Source organism: Eleutherodactylus coqui, chromosome 4 (genome assembly GCF_035609145.1).
Source record: "Eleutherodactylus coqui strain aEleCoq1 chromosome 4, aEleCoq1.hap1, whole genome shotgun sequence".
NCBI lineage: Eukaryota > Metazoa > Chordata > Amphibia > Anura > Eleutherodactylidae > Eleutherodactylus > Eleutherodactylus coqui.
In genome coordinates this window covers 173,489,995-173,516,746 of record NC_089840.1, presented here as the reverse complement: position 1 = coordinate 173,516,746, position 26,752 = coordinate 173,489,995, and the positions used below count along the sequence as shown (strand labels likewise).

Genomic DNA, 26,752 nt, shown 5'->3' with positions numbered 1-26,752 from the left:
AGCCTGTCGGCACTGTCGGTTGACAGGCGGGTACGCTTATCTGTGATGATTCCCCCAGCCGCACTAAACACCCTCTCTGACAAGACGCTAGCCGCAGGACAAGCAAGCACCTCCAGGGCATACAGCGCAAGATCAGGCCACGTGTCCAGCTTCGACACCCAGTAGTTGTAGGGGGCAGAGGCGTCACGGAGGACGGTCGTGCGATCGGCTACATACTCCCTCACCATCCTTTTACAGTGCTCCCGCAGACTCAGCCTTGACTGCGGAGCGGTGACACAGTCTTGCTGGGGAGCCAGAAAGCTGTCAAAGGCCTTAGAGAGTGTTCCCCTGCCTCTGCTGTACATGCTGCCTGATCTCCGCGCCTCCCCTGCTACCTGACCCTCGGAACTGCGCCTTCTGCCACTAGCGCTGTCGGATGGGAATTTTACCATCAGCTTGTCCGCCAGGGTCCTGTGGTATAGCATCACTCTCGAACCCCTTTCTTCTTCGGGTATCAGAGTGGAAAGGTTCTCCTTATACCGTGGGTCGAGCAGTGTGTACACCCAGTAATCCGTTGTGGCCAGAATGCGTGTAACGCGAGGATCACGAGAAAGGCATCCTAACATGAAGTCCGCCATGTGTGCCAGGGTACCTGTACGCAACACATGGCTGTCCTCACTAGGAAGATCACTTTCAGGATCCTCCTCCTCCTCCTCCTCAGGCCATACACGCTGAAAGGATGACAGGCAAGCAGCATGGGTACCCTCAGCAGTGGGCCAAGCTGTCTCTTCCCCCTCCTCCTCATCCTCCTCATGCTCCTCCTCCTCAACGCGCTGAGATATAGACAGGAGGGTGCTCTGACTATCCAGCGACATACTGTCTTCCCCTCTGTTTCCGAGCGCAAAACGTCTGCCTTTATGCTCTGCAGGGAACTTCTCAAGAGGCATAGCAGAGGAATGGTGACGCTAATGATTGCAGCATCGCCGCTCACCATCTGGGTAGACTCCTCAAAGTTTCCAAGGACCTGGCAGATGTCTGCCAACCAGGCCCACTCTTCTGTAAAGAATTGAGGAGGCTGACTCCCACTGCACCGCCCATGTTGGAGTTGGTATTCCACTATAGCTCTACGCTGCTCATAGAGCCTGGCCAACATGTGGAGCGTAGAGTTCCACCATGTGGGCACGTCGCACAGCAGTCGGTGCACTGGCAGATGAAACCGATGTTGCAGGGTGGCAGCGTCCGTGTGGGACTTGCGGAAATGTGCGCAGAGCCGGCGCACCTTTCCAAGCAGGTCTGACAAGCGTGGGTAGCTTTTCAGAAAGCGCTGAACCACCAAATTAAAGACGTGGGCCAGGCATGGCACGTGCGTGAGGCTGCCGAGCTGCAGAGCCGCCACCAGGTTACGGCCGTTGTCACACACGACCATGCCCGGTTGGAGGCTCAGCGGCGCAAGCCAGCGGTCGGTCTGCTCTCTCAGACCCTGCAGCAGTTCGTGGGCCGTGTGCCTCTTCTCTCCTAAGCTGAGTAGTTTCAGCACGGCCTGCTGACGCTTGCCCACCGCTGTGCTGCCACACCACGCGACACCGACTGCTGCCGACGTGCTGCTGCTAACACATCTTGATTGCGAGACAGAGGTTGCGGAGGAGGAGGAGGAGGGTGGTTTAGTGGAGGAAGCATACACCGCCGCAGATACCACCACTGAGCTGGGGCCCGCAATTCTGGGGGTGGGTAGGACGTGAGCGGTCCCAGGCTCTGACTCTGTCCCAGCCTCCACTAAATTCACCCAATGTGCCGTCAGGGAGATATAGTGGCCCTGCCCGCCTGTGCTTGTCCACGTGTCCGTTGTTAAGTGGACCTTGGCAGTAACCGCGTTGGTGAGGGCGCGTACAATGTTGCGGGAGACGTGGTCGTGCAGGGCTGGGACGGCACATCGGGAAAAGTAGTGGCGACTGGGAACTGAGTAGCGCGGGGCCGCCGCCGCCATCATACCTTTGAAAGCCCCCGTTTCCACAACCCTATACGGCAGCATCTCCAGGCTGATAAATTTGGCTATGTGCACGTTTAACGCTTGAGTGTGCGGGTGCGTGGCGGTGTACTTGCGCTTGCGCTCCAACACTTGCGCTAGTGACGGCTGGACGGTGCGCTGACAGACATTGGTGGATGGGGCCGAGGACAGCAGAGGTGAGGGTGTGGGTGCAGGCCAGGAGACGGTAGTGCCTGTGTCCTGAGAGGGGGGTTGGATCTCAGTGGCAGGTTGGGGCACAGGGGGAAAACAGCGGTGCAAACCGGAGGCGGTGAACGGCCTTCGTCCCACCTTGTGGGGTGCTTGGCCATCATATGTCTGCGCATGCTGGTGGTGGTGAGGCTGGTGGTGGTGGCTCCCCGGCTGATCTTGGCGTGACACAGGTTGCACACCACTGTTCGTCGGTCGTCTGCACTCTCAGTGAAAAACTGCCAGACCTTTGAGCACCTCGGCCTCTGCAGGGTGGCATGGCGCGAGGGGGCGCTTTGGGAAACAGTTGGTGGATTATTCAGTCTGGCCCTGCCTCTACCCCTGGACACCGCACTGCCTCTTCCAACCTGCCCTGCTGCTGCCCTTGCCTCCCCCTCTGAAGACCTGTCCTCAGTAGGCGTAGCAAACCAGGTGGGGTCAGTCACCTCATCGTCCTGTTGCTCTTCCTCCGAATCCTCTGTGCGCTCCTCCCTCGGACTTACTGCCCTTACTACTACCTCACTGATAGACAACTGTGTCTCATCGTCATCGTCCTCCTCACCCACTGAAAGCTCTTGAGACAGTTGCCGGAAGACCCCAGCCTCATCCCCCGGACCCCGGGAACTTTCCAAAGGTTGGGCATCAGTCACGACAAACTCCTCTAGTGGGAGAGGATTCGGAACCATTGCTGCCCATTCTGGGCAGGGGCCCGAGAACTGTTCCTGGGAGTCTGCCTGCTCCTCAGAATGTGTCATTGTAATGGAGTGAGGAGGCTGGGAGGAAGGAGGAGCAGCAGCCAGAGGATTCAGAGTTGCAGCAGTGGATGGCGCAGAACTCTGGGTGGTCGATAGATTGCTGGATGCACTTTCTGCCATCCACGACAGGACCTGCTCATGCTGCTCATTTTCTAATAAAGGTCTACCGCGTGGACCCATTAATTGTGAGATGAATGTGGGGACGCCAGAAACGTGCCTCTCTCCTAATCCCGCAGCAGTCGGCTGCGATACACCTGGATCAGGAGCTCGGCCTGCGCCCACACCCTGACTTGGGCCTCCGCGTCCTCGGCCGCGTTCACGTCCTCTAGGCCTCCCCCTACCCCTCAGCATGGTGTATTACCAGTAATGCAGAAACAGAACGCTGTAATTAAATGTGCCGCTTATTGACCTGTGGTTGGAGGCTGACTTCGCTTACGGAACGCACAGCCAGGAAAGAATTTTGCGCAAGCCTGCTATAACACTTAGCTGTCTGTGTATGAATTAGGATAACTACCCCCAGCAGAGACCCAGTACACTGAGGACGGTCACAGGCAGCCCAAATAGATTTTTTTTCCCAAATGATTTTGGAAAGGCCCACTGCCTATATACACTAAATATGTCTTCTGTCCCTGCCTCACCACTACTGGCCCTGGACAAGGTAAAATTACTGCAGACTGTTTCACTGTGGACAGGAATACAGCGGTGATGTAACAGGCAACACAGAGCCAGGAAAGAATTTTGTGCAAGCCTGCTGTAACACTTAGCTGGCTACGTATGAATTAGGACAACTACTCCCAGCAGAGACCCAGTACACTGAGGACGGTCACAGGCAGCCCAAATAGATTTTTTTTCCCAAATGTTTTTGGAAAGGCCCACTGCCTATATACACTAAATATGTCTTCTGTCCCTGCCTCACCACTACTGGCCCTGGACAATGTAAAATTACTGCAGACTGTTTCACTGTGGACAGGAATACAGCGGTGATGTAACAGGCAACACAGAGCCAGGAAAGAATTTTGCGCAAGCCTGCTGTAACACTTAGCTAGCTGCGTATGAATTAGGACAACTACCCCCAGCAGAGACCCAGTACACTGAGGACGGTCACAGGCAGCCCAAATAGATTTTTTTTCCCAAATGTTTTTGGAAAGGCCCACTGCCTATATACACTAAATATGTCTTCTGTCCCTGCCTCACCACTACTGGCCCTGGACAATGTAAAATTACTGCAGACTGTTTCACTGTGGACAGGAATACAGTGGTGATGTAACAGGCAACACAGAGCCTGGAAAGAATTTTGCGCAACCTGCTGTAACACTTAGCTAGCTGCGTATGAATTAGGACAACTACCCCCAGCAGAGACCCAGTGCACTGAGGACGGTCACAGGCAACCCAAATAGATTTTTTTTCCCAAATGTTTTTGGAAAGGCCCACTGCTTATATACACTAAATATGACTTCTGTCCCTGCCTCACCACTACTGGCCCTGGACAATGTAAAATTACTGCAGACTTTCACTGTGGACAGGAATACAGCGGTGATGTAACAGGCAACACAGAGCCAGGAAAGAATTTTGCGCAAGCCTGCTGTAACACTTAGCTAGCTGCGTATGAATTAGGACAACTACCCCCAGCAGAGACCCAGTACACTGAGGACGGTCACAGGCAGCCCAAATAGATTTTTTTTCCCAAATGATTTTGGAAAGGCCCACTGCCTATATACACTAAATATGTCTTCTGTCCCTGCCTCACCACTACTGGCCCTGGACAAGGTAAAATTACTGCAGACTGTTTCACTGTGGACAGGAATACAGCGGTGATGTAACAGGCAACACAGAGCCAGGAAAGAATTTTGTGCAAGCCTGCTGTAACACTTAGCTGGCTGCGTATGAATTAGGACAACTACTCCCAGCAGAGACCCAGTACACTGAGGACGGTCACAGGCAGCCCAAATAGATTTTTTTTCCCAAATGTTTTTGGAAAGGCCCACTGCCTATATACACTAAATATGTCTTCTGTCCCTGCCTCACCACTACAGGCCCTGGACAATGTAAAATTACTGCAGACTGTTTCACTGTGGACAGGAATACAGCGGTGATGTAACAGGCAACACAGAGCCAGGAAAGAATTTTGCGCAAGCCTGCTGTAACACTTAGCTAGCTGCGTATGAATTAGGACAACTACCCCCAGCAGAGACCCAGTACACTGAGGACGGTCACAGGCAACCCAAATAGATTTTTTTTCCCAAATGTTTTTGGAAAGGCCCACTGCTTATATACACTAAATATGACTTCTGTCCCTGCCTCACCACTACTGGCCCTGGACAATGTAAAATTACTGCAGACTTTCACTGTGGACAGGAATACAGCGGTGATGTAACAGGCAACACAGAGCCAGGAAAGAATTTTGCGCAAGCCTGCTGTAACACTTAGCTGGCTGCGTATGAATTAGGACAACTACCCCCAGCAGAGACCCAGTACACTGAGGACGGTCACAGGCAGCCCAAATAGATTTTTTTCCCAAATGTTTTTGGAAAGGCCCACTGCCTATATACACTAAATATGTCTTCTGTCCCTGCCTCACCACTACTAGCCCTGGACAATGTAAAATTACTGCAGGACGCAATGCTCTGCACGGCCGATATACAAAAAAAAAAAAAAAGTGCAACACTGCAAAAAGCAGCCTCCACACTACTGCACACGGTTAGATGTGGCCCTAAGAAGGACCGTTGGGGATCTTGAAGCCTAAAATAACTCCTAACACTCTCCCTATAGCAACTCCAGCAAGACAGCACTTTCCCTGAACTATGTCAGAATGCATCTGTGGCGAGCCGCGGGAGGGGCTGATTTATATACTCGGGTGACACCTGATCTCGCCAGCCACTCACTGCAGGGGGGTGGTATAGGGCTTGAACGTCGCAGGGGGAAGTTGTAATGCCTTCCCTGTCTTTCTATTGGCCAGAAAAGCGCGCTAACGTCTCAGAGATAAAAGTGAAAGTAACTCGAACATCGCGTGGTGCTCGTTTCGAATTACGAGCATCTCGAACACGCTAATACTCGAACGAGCATCAAGCTCGGACGAGTACGTTCGCTCATCTCTATTGATGACCTGTCCTGAGAAAATGACTGGAATATATTGTAGAGACATGCTGTCAGTGATGTAATTTGAGTCCCTGGGCCCCAGTACAAGAGGTGTGACAGGGATCCCTACCTGCCATGTGTCATTTATAATACTATTGTATGCTTATGTCGTGAATGAGTCTTCATTTCCACTGAGGCAAATGGGCCCAGGTGACAGCTACCTCTGAGATATCACAGGTAACTCTCTCCAGATTTGAGATGTTTGTCTTTGGCACCACCTTAATGAACACATATTAAGACTGTGTTTTAACTCCAAACAATTCAAGTTACTCTGTTATTACGTTAGTCTGTCATATTTAAGGGCAGCATACTATGGGTAGCGGTTCCATCTACTATTAGCTCTAATTGCACAAAAATATTCTTCCTTTCCCCTTATTAAGAATCAGACAAACTCTTAGTTAGGGGTCCGCCTTACTCATGATTTGCGCTCCTCTGTCTCTCGCCACCTTGCTCACATTTATTGGTGAGCAGCGTTGTATCTGCATCATGTATACACAGCAGCTCATCAACTGACATCCAGGAGGAGGGCGGAGAGAGAGTAGCGGGAGCACCGCTCTCAAAAAAAAACAGTGGACTCCTAACTAAGAGGCTGTAATGGGTTATCTTTACCAAACGGACAACAAATATTTTTTAGTATCCCCTTCCTTCTATAGGGTGCGGCACAGGATGAGGACAGATCCTATTTAATATTATGACTTTCTATAAATTTGTATCAAATCTAGAAAAGGCCATAGATCTTTACCTGCAGTCCAAAAAATGCCATCACTACAGAGTTAATGGTCCCAAGTACACCTTCTGGATCAAATGGCTGAGTAGTTTTATACAGTTCCTAGAAGAAAACAAAGAATGAAAATATATTGCAGCTGCCTACAAAATGTAACTCGTAGATTAGCATTACTTTTACATCTACTAAAATACAAATAGGCAAGTTTGAAAACTGAGGTCAGCAAAAGTGAATAATGTATCGTTACATTACCAAATCTGTGATGTATGGAAATAGAGGGGTTACATTAAAACTAGCATTAATAAGATGTGCAATGTCTTCGTGGTGGGTGGAGGTTGGCGACAACACAGCGGCATACTCAGTCCATGTAAAAGTCCATATTACTTTTATTTTCTTCAATATTTAATGGTAGCAAGGAAATCCAGTGTGAACACATCAGCCACTGGCAGCTCATACACGTACTATGAAAACTAATAAACGCTTGCCTGTCAAGGCGCTAACTACACAGTAGTTCCCGCACTGCTAACACAGTGGTCTAGCACCACTACATCCCCCCAGCAGGGTGTCAGTCTGGAGGAGTCCTTCCCTGTCAGACTGATGATGTACCCCAGCCAGATCTCCCACAGGTGTCAGGCTTCCAGCCGCTGTCTCTCAGAGCCTGGCCTTGCTCTGGCTTCTGGCATTGAGCTCTGCTCTCTCAGCATCAGTTATGGTTTCCAGCTACAGCTTGCAGCCTGGGACTGAAGGTATCTAAAGTTTTTAGCTCTTCCAGACATACCCACACAGCTGTACCTGCTGATTATCACACATTCAGTACACAAGGTCTGGATACAGCCCCTCGCAGGCCATTCTGCGCATAACCTTGCCACAAAGATTACTAGTGTTGTATATACTAAGTAAATGCATTCTAATTTCCATCCTACAGGAAAATAACACATTTGACTGGTTAATTAAGTGAGAGGAGAGCGCCAAGAATAAAAATTAGCAGCAATCAGTTGTGGTGAAATGAAAAGAAACACTCACCGAGTGCTCAGGTGAGGCTAGACAAATGCCCAAGTCTCACCGGCACCATGATCCTGGATCGCGTGTAGAAATATAGAGCTGAGTCCCTTATCTGTGGAGAGCCGCACAGCAAATATACGAGTACCCACCCAAAATTATGGGGGCTCGTTATACAATCAATGACAAAATAAAAAGGAAAAGCAATGCTTGCGCTCACGGGAACACAGAAACAGTAACTAAATTGATTAAATATATAATCAATTTATTTTAATACACAATATACTGAGCTACGCGTTTCTGCAACCATTCTGTCGCCTTTTTCAAGCTCAAGTGACACAAGTTAATACAGACTATTTATACATAATTTTAAAAGGAATGGCTTACCAGTCCATGTGCAATAGACGGTGCATGCCCTTCTCTCAATGAATTGGGCGCAGATTCAGCTACCTGGGAGGGTCAGGTTGACGTGATTACCTCACTCTTTGACTCGCTACATGCGTGTCAATTTTTTCTTCAATGAAACTTTATCTTTAGGGCGCCCACCCACTGGCGTTTGCGATTTTCGTGCGTGAAAAACGCAGCGTTTTCACGGCGTTTTTTGCCGCGTTTTCGCGGCTTTTCCATTAATTTCCATTGACTTTCATGGGTTCATTAGGAGAAAAATAAGGACACATATGCAACTGACAGTTCCTATGTAAAAAAACACAACGCAAAAAAAAACGCCAGTGGACAGGAGTACATTCAATTCTAATTGCTCTTGAGAAAAAAACGCAAAGAAAAAAAATCGCCAGTGGGTGGGCGCCCTTACTTGTCAACAGTTTCAACAGTAATTGCCTTTCACGATCTATTTGCTAGCGGGATACTACCCGACATAGCAGTTTATATCTTCATATCATTATATAGTTTATATATTACCACGATCTGGTTAGAATACATTATATAGATAAGAAATATATAATATTACATATGATTCTAATAAATACTTAAAGGGGTTGTCCCGCAGCAGCATGTGGGTCTATACACTTCTGTATGGCCATATTAATGCACTTTGTAATGTACATTGTGCATTAATTATGAGCCATACAGAAGTTATAAAAAGTTTTTCACTTACCTGTTTCGTTGCTGGCGTCCTCGTCTCCATGGTTGCCGTCTAATTTTCGCCGTCTAAAATGGTCGAATGGCCAAATTAGACGCGCTTGCGCAGTCCGGGTCTTCTTATCTTCTCAATGGGGCTCCGTGTAGCTCCGTGTAGCTCCGCCCCGTCACGTGCCGATTCCAGCCAATCAGGAGGCTGGAATCGGCAATGGACCGCACAGAAGAGCTGCGGTCCACGGAGGAAGAAGATCCCGGCGGCCATCTTCAACCGGTAAGTATAGAAGTCACCGAAGCGTGGGGATTCAGGTAAGCGCTGTGCTGTTCTTTTTTTCAGTCCCTGCATCGGGGTTGTCTCGCGCCGAACGGGGGGGGGGGGGGGTTGAAAAAAAAAAAACCCGTTTCGGCGCGGAACAACCCCTTTAATGAAGTTTGAATGAATTGTCGGAACATAATGTACATAATTTTTTTTTGTTGTTTTTTTTTTATTTTTTTTTTTATTGATTTATTAGATTATTAGATTAAGTATTTATTAGAATCATATGTAATATTATATATTTCTTATCTATATAATGTATTCTAACCAGATCGTGGTAATATATAAACTATATAATGATATGAAGATATAAACTGCTATGTCGGGTAGTATCCCGCTAGCAAATAGATCGTGAAAGGCAATTACTGTCGAAACTGTTGACAAATAAAGATAAAGTTTCATTGAAGAAAAAATTGACACGCATGTAGCGAGTCAAAGAGTGAGGTAATCACGTCAACCTGACCCTCCCTGGTAGCGGAATCTCTGCCCAATTCATTGAGAGAACGGCATGCACCGTCTATTGCACATGGACTGGTAAGCCATTCCTTTTAAAATTATGTATAAATAGTCTGTATTAACTTGTGTCACTTGAGCTTGAAAAAGGCGACAGAATAGTCGCAGAAACGCGTAGCTCAGTATATTGTGTATTAAAATAAATTGATTATATATTTAATCAATTTAGTTACTGTTCCTGTGTTCCCGTGAGCGCAAGCATTGCTTTTCCTTTTTATTTTGACATTTGACTGGTTGTCATGGGCAGCAATTCCCATATTTTAAGCACTTTTTATATATATTTTCTCCTAAATTTATTTGTCTAAAAATGTGTTAATTTGTCAGCAAGACAAAGAGAAATATCAGACATACGTCTTCCCAAACCCACTTCACTCAGCCCAGTAGCAGTAGTTACTTAATTCAGTAGCATCAGTTGTATGCACTTTTCGAATACTATTGAAGTAGATGCAAAAAGTCTCTAGAAAAGTGAGCAAGATTAAGGGCCCATTCGCATATCTGTATTTTCGGGCCATGTGCTCTTTGTGTATTCCACGGACAGCACTTGGCCCCATAGCCTGTGGACTCATTGTCTATGTGAAAAAAAACTGCATGTTCTATTTTTTCCGTGTTCATGGACAAGAGTAGGGCATGCTCTGTATGGGATTCAGGAACATTGCCATGTGAATATGGCCTTAGAGGATTCATAAAATAAGTCAAATGTATTAAATATGTACAAAACAAAATGCCCTAAGGTATATAAGGTCTCACAAGATCAAACTTCAAATTGCCACAGGCAAAAAAACTACGGTACCTGTATGTCCTACCTTCCCAAAATGACAATAAAATAAATAATCTTTATGACTTGTATGCAAAAGTGCTAAGACAAAGACAATTAAAAATACAGGAGCCGGCGGTCCAGATACACTACGCCAATCCGTCACTTAAAAAGTGTGTATTGCAGGTGGTGCCATAGTCAGACCAAACTGGCTAAAGCCAAGCAAGCCTGCCTGACCATCTTAGTAATAGGAGAGTGGTAAATGACTCCACCTCCATATAACGAATTCCAGCTATCACAGTAGAGTCACATCTTATGGACCAACAAAGCTCCTGAACTAAAAACATGAACATATTCCCTCCTTTGCCAACATGTTTCACCATGGCTGGATTTATCAGGGAATAATGTAGGGCTATAGCCGAACATGGCAAAACATGTTGGGGGGGGGGCAATATGTTCATGTTTTTAGTTCAGGAGTTTAAATTTAGTTTAATCAACATGAATCAAAATGTCATCAAATTACAGAGTTTCAATATTTTGGGCATCCGTAGTTATTGATATTGTTTCTGTACATGAAAGGGTGATGTAAAAAGTTAATCCCAAATAGAAAGTCAAATGTTATTGTAGATAGAGTAATTATAAAGATGATGTAATTCTGTATAACAGAGTATAGTTAAGAGATAGATGCAAAAGGTTTATTATGCTAGTATATTGCTAATGTCAAATGGGAAATGCTCTAAGGGTCAATTTCTAGTATGTAATGGCCAAAGTCTATTATAGAAATGGTATGATGTTCATAGTATATGCATAGATGTTGGAGCCTATGATGTATTGTAAGAGTTAGTATTGTATATGCTCATGTTTATTGCATAACTGTATATGCATATGCGATATTTTAAATGTATAGTATGCTACTGATTTATATAGTAATGTGGGGGACACAGGTAACTGACATAGTAGCTGACTTTAAACTGAGGAGCATGACAATGACTGATAGCTACTTGTAAAGACTGATGATAGTTTGTAACCAGGCAGTTAAGGAAGTTTAACAGTCTCTGTTGTGGCCTGTGTGGATGTTCTGTGGTTTGGTCCTGAACCCAGACAGGGTAACCTTGCATTAGTTTTTCTTCATTTGCTACAACCCTAGGAATGGTGCTGGGTGATTGCATCTGATGGACAAATCAGATGGCATGTGTAGCCTCACAGGAAGGTGCCTGCAAAGGTATAAAAAGTAGGATGTAATGCACAAGCAGTGGTTGTGTTTTCCACATCAATGAAGAGTGCAAAATGTGCACAAGGTCCCAGCAGAGAACTGGGTGAGGTCCAGTCTTGAGCCATGAGAGGAGTCCTGTGATGCCTGCTGAGAGTAAAGAGGATGAATTTTAAGAGTTTAGGTGAAGAAATTCCTAGAGTCTCTTGTCCAGAGAAGAGTGCCCTGACCGTTTGGACCCTTGTAGCTGTGGTAGTGCCGATCAGGGACCTGTTGGATTGCTGAGTTCATGAGAGAGGTTAGTATCATAGACACCATGAGAGTGAACCTGTTAGCAATGAGTTGTATGTTCACGAAGTGTATAAGCAAGATAAGTAATTTAAGAGACTGAGATTATAAGGACACTGTGTATACCAGCCTTTGGGAATATTAGGAGACTGAGAATACAAGCAACAGTTCTGTATCCCACAGAGGTGGTTAAGTTGAGAGTGTGTTGCAAGTGGCGGAGTTAGAATTACTATAACGAAGGACTATGTGAGTACCAAAATCTATAGTGTATTTCAGAGTCTGAACTTGATTCTACAAAGACTGGCAAGCCAAAACAATATAAAGGTATGATCAAAAGGGGCAGAAAGCTGTGTAATTTCCATGGCAAATTCCACAGCATTTCCGCATCCAAAACAGAGTCAAAATGATGTGGAAATGCTGCGGAATTTGCCGCAAAATTTCTATCCCACCTTGGACATCCTGCAGCATCTCTGCCCCATATGAACTTATTCTTAGAAGGATTCCAAAGTCTGCTCTGCCGAGTGTACCAGATTATATTGCCAGAGTATTCATAACTTTCTTACAAGGTTCTGCAACCCAAGATCTATTAGAATTGCTCATATGGTTGAAACCTGAGTGCTATTTGAATTGCCTGCACTATAGAGATCTATAAGCCACTAGAAGTGCCGTATCGTTGAAAACTGTAAGCTGGTTAAAGTGTCCAGACCACTGATTGCCATCCATTAAAATGGCTGTTCCTTGTTTGGAGGTTAAAGTGATTGTACCACTATTTAGCTGCTATGTAAAGATTGCGTAATATACAGCTGTGTGCGCTCTATCTCTTAGGGCTCCGTCACGTGAGCATATGCGTTTTACGTTTGCTCATATGCTACATTAATTTGCATGAATGTACGATTTTCTGCGATCAAGTCCCAAGCTTAATTACCGTTTTCTCATCCATTCACACAGCTGGGTACGACGTATTAGCAAAAAAATACGTCGCAGCCCGGAAAACCCTCGCTCGGCATTAATCCTCTGAATGACTTCACATGCCTAAATAGAGGCACCTGCAAGCTTTTTGCAGCGTTGGACACTGCTAAACTGCCTCCCCCTCTATGGGAGCCTGCAGCGTATATTGGTCAAAAGATAGATCCAGTACTATATTTTCTGGCCGTGCATAAAATCATTTGCCGATTTCGGTTGTGTATGTTTTATTTTTAACGGTACAATGTTTTTATGCATCGCAAATTCGCCCATGTGAATGAATGCATTGGAATTCAATGCCTTAGATGTCGCTTTTTTCTGCTGTGTGTGTAAATGCTCATGTGAATAAAGCCATCAAGGGACATTGTCACCACTATCTCGCCCCTACAACTGACTCCACTGACCAGCAGGGGATGAAAAATTAATCACCTTTAATATGCTCACTTTTCCTAATGGGACCATTTAGGACTGCAAACAGGTTCTACAGTTATCCAGCACCATATGCAAATGAGCCGAGAAGAGTACTCTGTCCAAGAAGAGTCATGCTTATTCAAGCTTTCCTATTATAACCACACACCCTTTTTCTTGATAGACAGGGTTTCCTGTGTGACTGTGATGTGATAAGTTCCAAAACTCTGTACTTTAACAGAAATAAGCTAAATTACATACCAGTAGTATGTTTTTGAAAGTTAAGCAAACGTCTATACAAATTCTCCACTAGAATATAGCAAAAGTAAATCAGATCATCTTACAAAATGACTCGGCAATCGTTATAGAGAAAGTCATTTCATGTGATTTACATACAGAAGGTATCAAAGCAAATCTCATCTAGAGGTGATAAACATCTCACAGTATCATCCTGACAAGTGACTAATGCAAAGGAGCCCATTAATCATTTATGGAGGTAAACAGAGATTTTTCTCCCACTGTTTATAGTCTGACCATGTACAATCATTAAGACAAGCAATTAGCAACATCTCTTCTATTAGACAGGAAATGACAATGCTGGACATCCAACACCGGTCAGCACAGGATAGTAAACCGGATGTTTCAAAGCCATTAATTCAGTTGCCACAAGGATTTAAGCATTAAAGAGGTTCCGTTGGAAAGGTAAGTAACGGAGTCTATGATTAATACAACTCTGTCATTGCCGTACTCCAAAAACTGTTATTTACCGAATGCCATTAAAATGGTCTTAAACTCATAAAAAATATTAATGTATAAATTATTCACCAACGTATGCAGAGATTTTAAGAAGAAATAGTAATTAACAGTAATACATTTTTGTTAAATATTAATATTTAAAGCCCAGCTCCGATGTGAATTAACTTTCATATATTCGGTAATTCAGTAAAGAGCAATCTCTTAATATATTGCTATTGAGTCCTGCTCGGTAGAATGGAGTAATTGACTTCCTCTTTCATGAGTGGCCCCTTTAAGAAGGAGATAATCATAAACCATTTAAAATCTAAGGGTGAACTTGACTAAACACAAGTACAACTGCGCACGTTTTAGTAACTGTTTGGAGCATTAAAGAAATTGCGTGTACAGAAGCAAAGATTATAATGCCTCTTAAAGTGTCAAACCAATATAGTGTTGAACAGTCGTACAGCTATCTTTGTCAGGCCTTTGTTTGCCTCAAGGCTATGTTTTTGCTATGTCCGTGCAGACCGTAACCTTAACAGTCTTATCCGGATGTAAATACAGTATATACACTCACTTAAATGAGTACAACACATAATACACTTGCTTTGTGATAAAGAAACATAAAACAGGGAATAGAGGGAAACTGACCCTAACCTCTCTGATGCGGGAAGACCTACCTATAAGTGGAGTGCTCGCCCTGAAGAGGGTAACCTCATGCCAGGAACCTAGGGCTACCCCGACTTTCCCTAGATTTTTACAGGGAATAATGGCAAAGGTTAGATGTAACACCAAGTGTTACAGCACAGATATACAGGAAAGAGATGTTAGAAACCCCAGATAATAAACAAACAACTAGACAGACTTATCTTAGCTAATATGCAAAACTAGACCAGGAGCCACTGACATGACCAGGAACACCTAACTGAGAGTCTTCAGACAGGAGAATAACTGCCATCCTCTGTAAAGAGGAGCCGGATTAAATATACACACACTAAAGACGAATGGTTGGCTGGGCTGTCCCATTCCCCAGCTAACCAATCTGCTTAGAAACATGCAGAAAAATTCTCCTGTTGGTATTTAAAGCCAAAATGACAGCAAGCACAAGCCAGCAAAAGGTTCATGTGGGCCAGAGCTGACGCAGTGACATCACCCAGGTACCGTTCCTAAGCTGTTGCCAGTGCACCATGACAGCTACTTCACACAGTCTCACACCAATCCCTCACGTTCACCAAATCCTACTGTAGTGGCCCAGTACATGCTTTCCTGGCCCCCTCCGTAATGACATACATGTACACTACCGTTCAAAAGTTTGGGGTCACCCAAACAATTTTGTGTTTTCCATGAAAAGTCACACTTATTCACCACCATGCGTTGTGAAATGAATAGAAAATAGAGTCAAGACATTGACAAGGTTAGAAATAATGATTTGTATTTCAAATAACATTGTTTTTACATCAAACTTTGCTTTCGTCAAAGAATCCTCCTTTTGCAGCAATTACAGCATTGCACACCTTTGACATTCTAGCTGTTAATTTGTTGAGGTAAGCTTGTGAAATTGCACCCCACGCTTCTAGAAGCATCTCCCACAAGTTGGATTGGTTGGATGGGCACTTCTGGCGTACCATACGGTCAAGCTGCTCCCACAACAGCTCAATGGGGTTCAGATCTGGTGACTGCGCTGGCCACTCCATTACCGATAGAATACCAGCTGCCTGCTTCTGCTGTAAATAGTTCTTGCACAATTTGGAGGTGTGTTTAGGGTCATTGTCCTGTTGTAGGATGAAATTGGTTCCAATCAAGCGCTGTCCACTGGGTATGGCATGGCGTTGCAAAATGGAGTGATAGCCTTCCTTATTCAGAATCCCTTTTACCCTGTACAAATCTCCCACCTTACCAGCACCAAAGCAACCCCAGACCATCACATTACCTCCACCATGCTTAACAGATGGCGTCAGGCATTCTTCCAGCATCTTTTTATTTGTTCTGCGTCTCACAAACGTTCTTCGTGGTGATCCAAACACCTCAAACTTGGATTCATCCGTCCACAACACTTTTTTCCAGTCTTCCTCTGTCCAATGTCTGTGTTCTTTTGCCCATCTTAATCTTTTTCTTTTATTGGCCAGTCTCAGATATGGCTTTTTCTTTGCCACTCTGCCCTGAAGCCCAAAATCCCGCAGCCGCCTCTTCACTGTAGATGTTGACACTGGTGTTTTGCGGGTACTATTTAATGAAGATGCCAGTTGGGTACCTGTGAGGCGTCTGTTTCTCAAACTAGAGACTCTAATGTGCTTATCTTCTTGCTTAGTTGTGCAACGCGGCCTCCCACTTCTTTTTCTACTCTGGTTAGAGCCTGTTTGTGCTGTCCTCTGAAGGGAGTAGTACACACCGTTGTAGGAAATCTTCAATTTCTTAGCAATTTCTCGCATGGAATAGCCTTCATTTCTAAGAACAAGAATAGACTGTCGAGTTTCAGATGAAAGTTCTCTTTTTCTGGCCATTTTGAGCGTTTAATTGACCCCACAAATGTGATGCTCCAGAAACTCAATCTGCTCACAGGAAGGTCAGTTTTGTAGCTTCTGTAACGAGCTAGACTGTTTTCAGATGTGTGAACATGATTGCACAAGGGTTTTCTAATCATCAATTAGCCTTCTGAGCCAATGAGCAAACACATTGTACCATTAGAACACTGGAGTGATAGTTGCTGGAAATGGGCCTCTATTCACCTTTGTAGATTTTGCACAAAAAAACAGGCATTTGCAGCTAGAATAGTCATTTACCACATTAGCAATGTATAGAGTGCATTTGTTTAAAGTTAGGACTAGTTTAAAGTTATCTTCATTGAAAAGTACAGTGCTTTTCCTTCAAAAATAAGGACATTTCAATGTGACCCCAAACTTTTGAACGGTAGTGTATGTCTTATGTAGATGCTCTGTGCAAAACTGTCTTGTCATTCTGTTATGTGTATTGCACAGCATGTGATGGGTTAATGTCTGCAAAGTATTAGCTGACTGTCTGCAAATGTAACAATTTCTATGCTGCCACGTGGTCTAAGAGAGTCTATAAATGTAAGTGATTGAGAGCAGGAAAGTAATCCATGTCTTCTGGGTTTCTGAGAGTACAGCCACATGGAGGTACCATCAACTTCCATGTGGTGAAGAATGGAAGAGGAGGAGAGATTTCTCAAGATCTATGAAAAAGGAGTGACCCCCCAAAAGAGAGTGAGTGAGCAACAAGTGAGCGTTTCATCCCAAGGTCTAGTGCAGAGGTACTCATCTATCATCATTGTCTTTCACACCCGAGCGAACTTAACTTTGGGACTGCCTAGTGGAGGTACTCTATCTCATTGTTTACACTTAAGCATCCTGAAGTCTGGGTCTACTGAGTGGAGGTAGGTGTTTTCAATTCATCACACACAGGTGCCCTGAAGTCTGCGTCACCGTGTGGAGGTACTCTAGCCTGCCTATTGCCTGCACTTTCCAAATCTGTCATTTGTGCCTTGTGTATTGCTGAAGTTAGCATTAAGTAAAGTTATTCCAGACCGTTCCCGGAGACCTAAGGTACTATACTACTGTCTGTGGCTCAGTTATTTCCGCGCCGATGTTTATGCCAGTGGGTGCCGGAACCGTGGCGTCACCCATGACAACCCCTTCACTTGTCCTAATGTTTATTGGGCATCCCCATGCCGGGGGTGTCCGGCAGAGGACCTGCGCTGCCCTGGCCTTGGCTGTGTGCGTCCCTCTGGGAGGGAGTGTGGTAAGTGCTGTTGTGACAAGCCAGCATCTTGCCCTCCCAGCTCCTCAGCATATGCCATGCGTCTGGGGTTACCCTACGGGATGCTGCACTACTATCAAAGACTGTCCAGTTACGTCTAGAAGGTGGTTGACTATGGGACAATTCAGACCACAGGTCAGTAGGGCCGCTGTCACACCAGGACCCCGACATTCTCCGGGGCTATCTCTACACCACCCCTGACACTGTTTACATCCAGTCTACTTCAAGACTGCATAACCAGGCCTCAGATCAGCCCTGGGCAATCAGTTTGTACCATGTCTCATTGGGATGCAAGGACAGGAGTTTCGCCTTCAGTTGCAATCAGGATAACTACAGTGTAAGCCCAGCACTGCTTGCACCCAACATTAGTTCCCATATCGGGCTGACAATTTCTACACACCCAACAGACTCCATAGAGATAATCAAATGAGCTGAGGTAACATCTCAACTGCCAGGGTCCAGGTTGTGGCCAACATGGGACGCCATCTATTAGTTCCCAGACCACTAACAGTTAATTGCTAGCTCACTGTCTACTCTGTGAACCACATTCTAGGCCAGTGATGGTGAACCCTTTAGAGACCGAGTGCCCAAACTACCACTCAAAACCCACTTATTCATCGCAAAGTGCCAACATGGCCATTTATGTGGGACAATTATCACTTAGCGGTGACGTCAGCACTCCTGTAGTCATTTACCTCACAGTCATCTGTACTGGGGTGACGGCGTGCCATAGGTTCGCTATCACGGCTCTAGGCCTTACTTGGCAAAACAGCGGTACTGCGTCCCACTCAGGATTCACTGACTCTATGTAGGCAATATCCTTCTTAACAATCTTCTGCCTTCACATTGCAGAGCGGTGATGGAGCACATCAGAGTCACGATGCTCCATAATTGGGCCGAATGGGGCTATCAGAAGTCCATGCACATACTGCAGAAACAGCCCCATTCAGCATGTCTGTTTCAAATAATCAATTTGTTTTCATTACCATAGAGGGTTTTTCATATGCAATCATACAAAAATAATGACAAACCAATTTGTTCTTTTTTTTAAGACTTCTTTAATAATTAACAAAAAAAGCCCAAAATACTGAAACAGAAATAAATAAAACTTCTGCCTGCACCGGCCATGGCCGATAGAGAGAATCATTAGAAATTGAATTTATTTACTGCTGATTGTTGTTTTTTCTTTTCCCAACATTCATTGCAAGGGACTGGCTGGACGGACATTCCCTCTGGTTAGGCTTTCTGCCGTTCTTCATTAGAAAATAAAATGTAGATGAAAAACAATCAATCAATACGAAATATATTGAATTTGACCTGAATTAAACTTTGCCAGCCAGAATAAAATAACCAACCGAACTGGAATCATCACATTTGTGCATCTGTTATATTTCTAGGCTTACGCAAAGAAGTGTTAAGATGAAAACCATCTATCAGAAGCATGAAATTATCTCATCGAGTCAATAAAATCCATGTATCACATCAATCCTAATTGCGTTTGTTAAGCAATGACATCTTTAAAACATTTCATGACCATGATAGGATTCACAAATCTGCGTGAATAGCCCTCCAATAAAAATCACTGTTACAAATGTTTCTGTTCACATATGCCACAGATCACGTCGGGATATTATATTATTCGTTCAGGAAAAATACATTGCAGAATCATAGATGAGGTCATGCAAATTAATTGGGTGAGTTATTTATGGTCATGCAAGAAAGCAAGAGCAGCTTGTGTAAATAATACTTCCCAGCCATTAATTCTTCCTGCATCATGTTAGAGTGATAGAGTTTCTACCCCAACGGCGAGCCTCATCAACCCACTGGAGTTTAGACAATCCACATAGAGGACACATTAGTCTACAGATTGCCGAACTGTACAAGACCTGCTTCAGGTTAAAGAGAAACATTGTGTCCGAGGTGAAGGTAATTCAGCATAGTCAGATGATGTATTCATGCTTTCCAACACTATTTCACAGTGACCAAGTGTTGACAGCGTATTATGTGCGTGGATTTTGCACCCGTAATGCCCTGTACTTATTAGCCACAGGCTCCCATTTTACCACTCACACACATTGGGCGAAAAGAGGATGCAAGAAAAATCGCATTATGTTCTATCTTGGTGCATATTACGCACGCCAAGATAGTGCATAGCGATCGGTGGCATGCAGCAAGTATGCAATGTCATTGTCAGTGAATTAAGGCTTTGTGAGCCCGGCGTATATGTGTAGTGACCCAGACTTGTCACTACAAAATGTTAATATAAAATCTGGGAAAAGTGTTAAACTTTTTGTTACTTTGAGGTTTTTGTTTAATATGCTAGATACATGGTAAAAATGGAGTTGGTGAAACCACAGAGTGTGAATCAGGGGAAAAGAATGCCCCAATGACCCATCGTTCTTCAGTAGCTGTCTGGCCCCTCAGCTTTATGCTGCTGGGAGGATTCAGTTTATTAATGCTCATGTTTAGTTCTAGAAAGTTCATTGTTAGTAGTAATAGTCAGCAAGCAGTTGGTGAAGAATAAGTGTAGCCAGAAGAACGACAGCTGGTTAAGGGACAGTGATATACAGCTTCATCCCAGAGTCTGAGGAAGATGAAAAGGTGCCAGATACAACACGAGGTGTTTTCCGGTGAGAAATCTGGAAAAGCATTTCGGGAATTGCTAGTAGGAAAAGCGGTATCTCCAGTCACCGAACTCTGCACTTGGATCTATGGACATGGACTGTATGGAACATCAACTTGTTTGCCTGGAACTTAAAAGTGAGTTTTTGGCATTTAACTCTTTCCCTGACTCCTGGAGCACATATTTGACATTTCTGTGTTTGAAAAGTCCGAGCTACTAAAATAGTATAGTATTTATCCCACACGGTGTACAGCATAAAAGTACCTAATGCCAGAATTACATTTTTGTGTTACTTCTTCCAAAAATTGAATAAAAAGTGATCAAAAAGAAGTTGTCAAAAACAGCTGATGGTCGCATAGTGCAGAGCTGACTTGGCTCCCGAGCCCGCTCCATATACCCTGTGTGACCCCATGACATATATTTACGTTGTGCAGCTGGGAATGGGTACATACAAGTTTCTAGTTTCTGGTTCTAGTACTCAAGTGACGAACTACATTAACCTGGCAACTATTTTATTTTATTTTGTAAGAATGAACATTAGTTCCAATACTATTCAGCAACGCATTCCATATTTAAAATATTTATGTCACGGTACAGAAATTGTATTCAATTTCTAACACAACAAATATGTCAACTTTCTGTTATTTTTTTTTGGGTTTATTATAAAACCCAATAAAAATTATTGAAAAGAAAAAATAGAAACCCACTTTTTTAAAATTACTTTTCGTCACCATATTTAGAGATCAATAACTTTTTGCTGTTCTGCGGCTTGGGCCATGTGAACGCTTGTTTCTTTCTAGTGTGAACTGTAGTTTTTATTGGTACCATTTTTGGGCATATTTAACTTTTCGATCACTTTTTATTCAATTTTTTGGGGAGATTGACCAAAAAAATTGCAATCCAGGCAGGGTGTATTTTTTTAAGGCGTTTACCTTGCAGGATAAATAGTGTTTCGCACTTATCTATGGCTGACATCATTGGTATCAGTTCACATGTGCAGACTATATTGTTAGCAGTCACCCCTCCCCCAATCTGGGCTGGGTTGGGCTGGGCGATTGTATACTAGTCATCATTGAACATTTAGCTTGTTCATATTGCAATCTGGCTCTCTAATGGTGATTGAGCCGGCCCTGCAGTTTATCAGATGGTTCATTCTTGGCTTCTTTTTCTTTGTATATTTTTTCTCTCACCTCTGTGATTTTAATCCTGCTGACACTCGTCTACAGATGAGACTGCATTTTCTGTGACTGGATCCCTTTTTAAAGCAACGTTTCCATATTCTAATAAAACAGTTTATAATAACCTTGCATGTTGGATAATTGTAGATATGATTTGGTCCAAATATCCATTTGTCAATGTATCCAGCAGCCCCTCCTGTGCAGTTCGGGTACAGGCCATCATCACCGATTCCACCAGGGCCAAGGTAACCTCTAAAGAAATAAAGTGAACGTGAAGAGCCATGGCAAATAGTTCAAGAATTTTGTTACACGTATCTTAAATATAAGAATCTTTTGGTTTAGCTGTAACATCTACCAGTAAGGCCTCCTGCACATGGGTGGAAACTAGACAATGCAATCCTATGCAGACGGCTGCAATTTGACCGCCAGAAAACTTGCGTGGTAAACAAATCGTGGCATGTCCTATTTTTATGCGAGCCTCGCAGAGGCCCATCCAGGAACGTCACGGCTGACTGACTGGCTCTACTCAGTGCATGCGCCGGCTGGGCGTCAGTCGGCACATAACAGAGCGGAGAACACGCCTGGAGGAGGTGAGCTGCAGTGGTCACTGCAGGGGCATAGCTTGCATCCCACTGCGAGAATTCTCACAGCGGGATCCGACCCGGCCATCTGCAATATCTATAATGTCCTGTACAATAGACTGAACACACTATTTACTCTGCACGGCAAAATACCAATAAAGCTCATCACGCAAAAAACATACTGACATACAGACCTCCATGGAAAAATAAAAACGTTATGGGACTTTGAATGCAGCAAAGTAAAAAAAAACAGTATCGAAAAAAAGCTGGTTTTATTGCGCAAAAGAGGGAAAAAATTATTTTGGTATCGTAATGGTACAGACCCGCAGAAAACATATATCACGCCATTTATGCTGCATTAAAAAAAAATACAAAAATGATGGTACAATTGATTTGTCTTTTTCTCTCTGCCTTTACAATACATTATATGTACCTAAAATGGTACTCATAAAAACTACAATTTGCCACACAAAAACAAGTCCCCATACAGCCGTGCGAACGGAAAAATAAAACAGTTATTGCTTTAGAAAAGTGGAGATGAAAATCCCCCTGAAAATTGTCGCATCCTTATGTCTACAATGAGCCGCGTCCTTAAGGGGTTAAGGAGTCTAATTTCTACTGTAGCACTGCCATAAGCAGACATATTCTCCTCCTAGTGACTGATGTTGCTTACGTGGGACACCCCGGCACAGGTAGGAGGAACGTCAGACAGAGAGAAACAATCTCTAGAGCTGCAACGATGATCCACTCCGGCCAGAAGACGACGATATCCCTGACGGCAGCAGTCCGCTGATGGCTCTGTACAGACAACGAGATGTATCGGCACACAAGCACTTTGGGCCACTTCAGGGAAACTTTGCTACAACATCAATATTTAAAGCTTTTTCTCTTTCATGCTGGTCAGCAGGAACACTTCTGCTTGCAACAGGCATTCTGTGCAGCACAACGCTCTGCAGATCCCAGCATCACTGCAGGCGGGAAATCCGGAGACTTACTGTCGTCTTTATAAAGGCGCTGTATCCCCCTATACCTTATTAGGGACCCCTCACAATAGCGCTGCAGAATGCGCCATCCCTGAATTCTGCACCAAAATCCACACAGAAGCCAATCGGATTTTGAGGCTGAAATTCGGCAGGGTTTTATTAATGTGCGTACCCCCACCACCCTCCTGAACACAGCAGGTATATGTGTATTCCAGTCATATAAATACACAAATACACATATGCCGATGTGAATGAGCCCTAAAAATCTCCATAAATTAGGATCCAATAAGGAAATCTGCTTGATTGAAAGTGAATCTCAGATGTCGTTAATACAGTTGCAAGAAAAAAAATAAGTGAACCCTTAGTAAATTGTCCGGATTTCTGCGTTGCTTACTAATAAAATGTGGTCTGACTGTTATGTAATTACAGACAAACACAAACCATCTAATCTAATATCACGGACGGATTTACCATTCATGTGTCTTACTGAGCACACTGGCTAAAGCATCCACAGCGAAGACAGAAAAAGTAAGTGAACCTCCTAATGACTTCTCCAAGACCTAATGGGAAAAAGCTGTTTCAGTCAAGGAAATGACAACTGACAACTACTACTACCGTTCTTGTCTTTTATTGAGCTGATTTAGTAAACATCCATAGACAAAAGTAAGTGAACCTTTGAATTTAAAAGCCCGTAGAGCCTCTTCAGCGCCAGTCACACCCACCAAACATTTCCAGCAGCTGGAAAGAAGATTTGCGCAACATTGAGGACAATTCATATCTGTAAATGTGTTTCAGTTTAAAGGGCCACACCGGTGATTTACCTCAGTTAGTTGCTCCTTCCTATTTGAAAGTTGCTCCTCAGAGGGTCATGTGATCTCAGTTCTCACCAGATCAGATCTACTTGAGTTTATGTGTGACGTTTCTAGTCAGTTTCTCAGTTTAAGTGATGTTGTGGAATGAATCCTACCACAGAAACTAACTAGTGCTGTGCTGCGTCATCATGGGAAGTGTGTCAGGCAATCAGGTGAGGGGGCAGGAATGGATAAATGTGTTTTCGCCAGAATGGACCTTTAATATTTCTGTGATGCCTTGCATGCATAGCCTTCTTCAGGTCTGGCACAGCATCTAAATAGGTTTAAAATTAGAACTCTGACTTGGTCATTCCAAAACACAAGGGTTTTTTTTCCAACCATTTTTAGTTGATTTACTTTTGTGTTTTGGGTCTTGTTGCATCACTCAATGTCTCTGAACCTGAGATCATTGACTGCTACTAGAGATGAGTGAGCATACTCGCTAAGGCAAACTACTCAAGCGAGTAGTGCCTTATTCGAGTACCTGCCCGCTCATCTCTAAAGATTCGGGGGCCGGCGCGGGTGAGCAGTGAGTTGCAGGAGTGAGCAGGGGTGAGCGGGGGGGGGGGGAGGGGGGGGGAGAGTGAGAGAGCTGAGTGAGAGAATCTTTAGAGATGAGCGGGCATTTACTTGAATAAGGCACTACTAATCGCTCGAGTAGTTTGCCTTAGCGAGTATGCTCGCTCATCTCTAACTGCTACCTTTACATTCTAGTGTAAAATGTTTTGATACACCTTAGAATAGAAGAGGGGTCGGTGTTAGTGTATAGTGCTATTTTTCCTCAAACATAGTATTATGAATTTGTGCTAAAAAGTTCCACTTTTGTCTCACCTGTCTATGGAGCATTTTCCCCAAAACATCTTGGACTGAATTGTAGAGGTTCCTGTAGTTTATAAAGTCTTCTGCATTTCTTGTGCAGTTGCTGTTGGACGCCCACGCCAAGGAAGAAAGCAGCACTTCTGAATTATCTCCATTTGAACATAAGTTGTTTCACCACAGACTGATATGCGCCCGGGACTTAAGCAACGTTTTCACCTCAATGCACCTCTATAAGATGTTTTCTGAGTGGTTTGCATCGAGGCGTGGTTGATACTAAACAATCTCTCTTGAGAAGAATTGATTTGTCAGTCACTAGAGTTTGCGTGTCTTTATTCTGTGGGCAAACCATGAGTGAAACCCACATTTACGATGTAATGTCTATAGTTTGAACACTTTTCTGCTGTTTAGCTCTTGGAGGCGTCATTAACACAGGGGTTCACTTACTTTTTTCCCCTGCACTGTGGAAGTTTTTTCAATGCCTGATACAGCTGTTTGTGTTATGAGTTTAGTTAGGTTGCCTTTGTCTATAGTTGTGACTTACATAACAATCAGGCCGCATTTTATTAGTAATCAAAGCAGAAATTCAGGTAATTCCATAGGTTTTACTAAGGCCGGGCTCATATGAGCGGTTTTGAATTGCGGATTCCACGATAGGCGTCCGTGTGGACAACACGAGGTAATACATGCGCATTGAAAAGCATGAATTTTCAGTGGTTCGCTCAGACGTGCGGGTAGTAATTGTGGATTCTGCAAGCAGAAGAAAAAGCGCAGCATGCTCTATTTTAGCATGGATTCTGCGCAAACAGACACTTCACCCTAATTCACGATTACTTTCTGCGATCCCACATGTGCAATCCAACCCATTGGTGAGAGTCCAGCCTTACTTTTTCATGCAACTGAAAAACTTACCATGTCTTATTATAATGTAGGCTGGGTAAAACCTCTCCGACTTAGCAAATGCATAGCTCAACAGCCAACTTCTCTTTATCTGCTCAAAGAACTGCATCAAACGTTGCCACAAAAAACCTGTGTGTGAAACAACCCTTAAAGCAACCCTCCGGCTATGGACAGACAAAGATGGCTGAACCGCTTCTCTGACTATCTAATGCACACTGTACATAGTATACATCAAAATGATTTCCCAAAAAGAATAACAAAAGAACGGCATAAAATAGTCCATAAAACAAAACAGTTCACAAATAGCTTTTTTTCAGGAAACACTTTGCGTTTTGAACTATTTTTTGCAGTTTTTAGTTTTTCCAGCAGATATGCCCTGTCCAGATGTTAGCTGTAGGTTAATAGGATGCTATGAAATATGCTACAGACAGTGCTTTTTCTGTGATGTCTTTCCTTACATTGGCTATATTCACAGAAGCACGCATCTTGTGCAAGTTCTGTGCGTTGCAAGAAGCACAAGTGTGAGCTCCATTCTTTTCAATGAAGTCATACACAAGAGCGATTTTTTTCCCTCACAGCGATGCTACAAGGTAAATCTCTGCAAGTCCTATTTTTTTCGTGTCCCTCGGAACGCATTGCCCATTGTTTTCAATGGGACAGTCAAACACATTGCATGCTGTGTGATGTGCATGCGAGTGTGATGTGATGTTTCCCTTTGAAATCAGTGGGGAACACTTACCAATTCTTTGATGCATGTGAAACATCCGAACGATCGCAATTTCACTGAAGTGATTTGAGGTGTTTTTTCATGAAAATGTCTCTAATCCGCGGTTAAAGCACACGTTGACAAGCGTGATATCGGGCCCAATATGGCGCTCGCCTGTGTAAATGTAGCCTTTGGGTACTTTTTTTAGGTCCATGCTTTTTTTTGTCATATGTGGGCTTTTACTTCACATCTTT

At 44.0% G+C, this 26,752-nt stretch overlaps 1 protein-coding gene across 1 annotated transcript in view; it reads right to left on the bottom strand.

Annotated features, from left to right (window-relative positions):
• Positions 1–26,752, bottom strand: part of LOC136626559 (heparan-alpha-glucosaminide N-acetyltransferase-like) — a 315,606-nt gene that overhangs the window by 121,927 nt on the left and 166,927 nt on the right. Inside the window, exons 11-13 of the mRNA XM_066601610.1 lie at positions 22,916–23,040; positions 21,787–21,913; positions 6,824–6,910 (exon numbers count right to left, since the gene is read on the bottom strand). Of these exons, the coding sequence (XP_066457707.1) occupies positions 6,824–6,910; positions 21,787–21,913; positions 22,916–23,040 (339 nt within the window). The remainder of the gene's footprint in view (positions 1–6,823; positions 6,911–21,786; positions 21,914–22,915; positions 23,041–26,752) is intronic.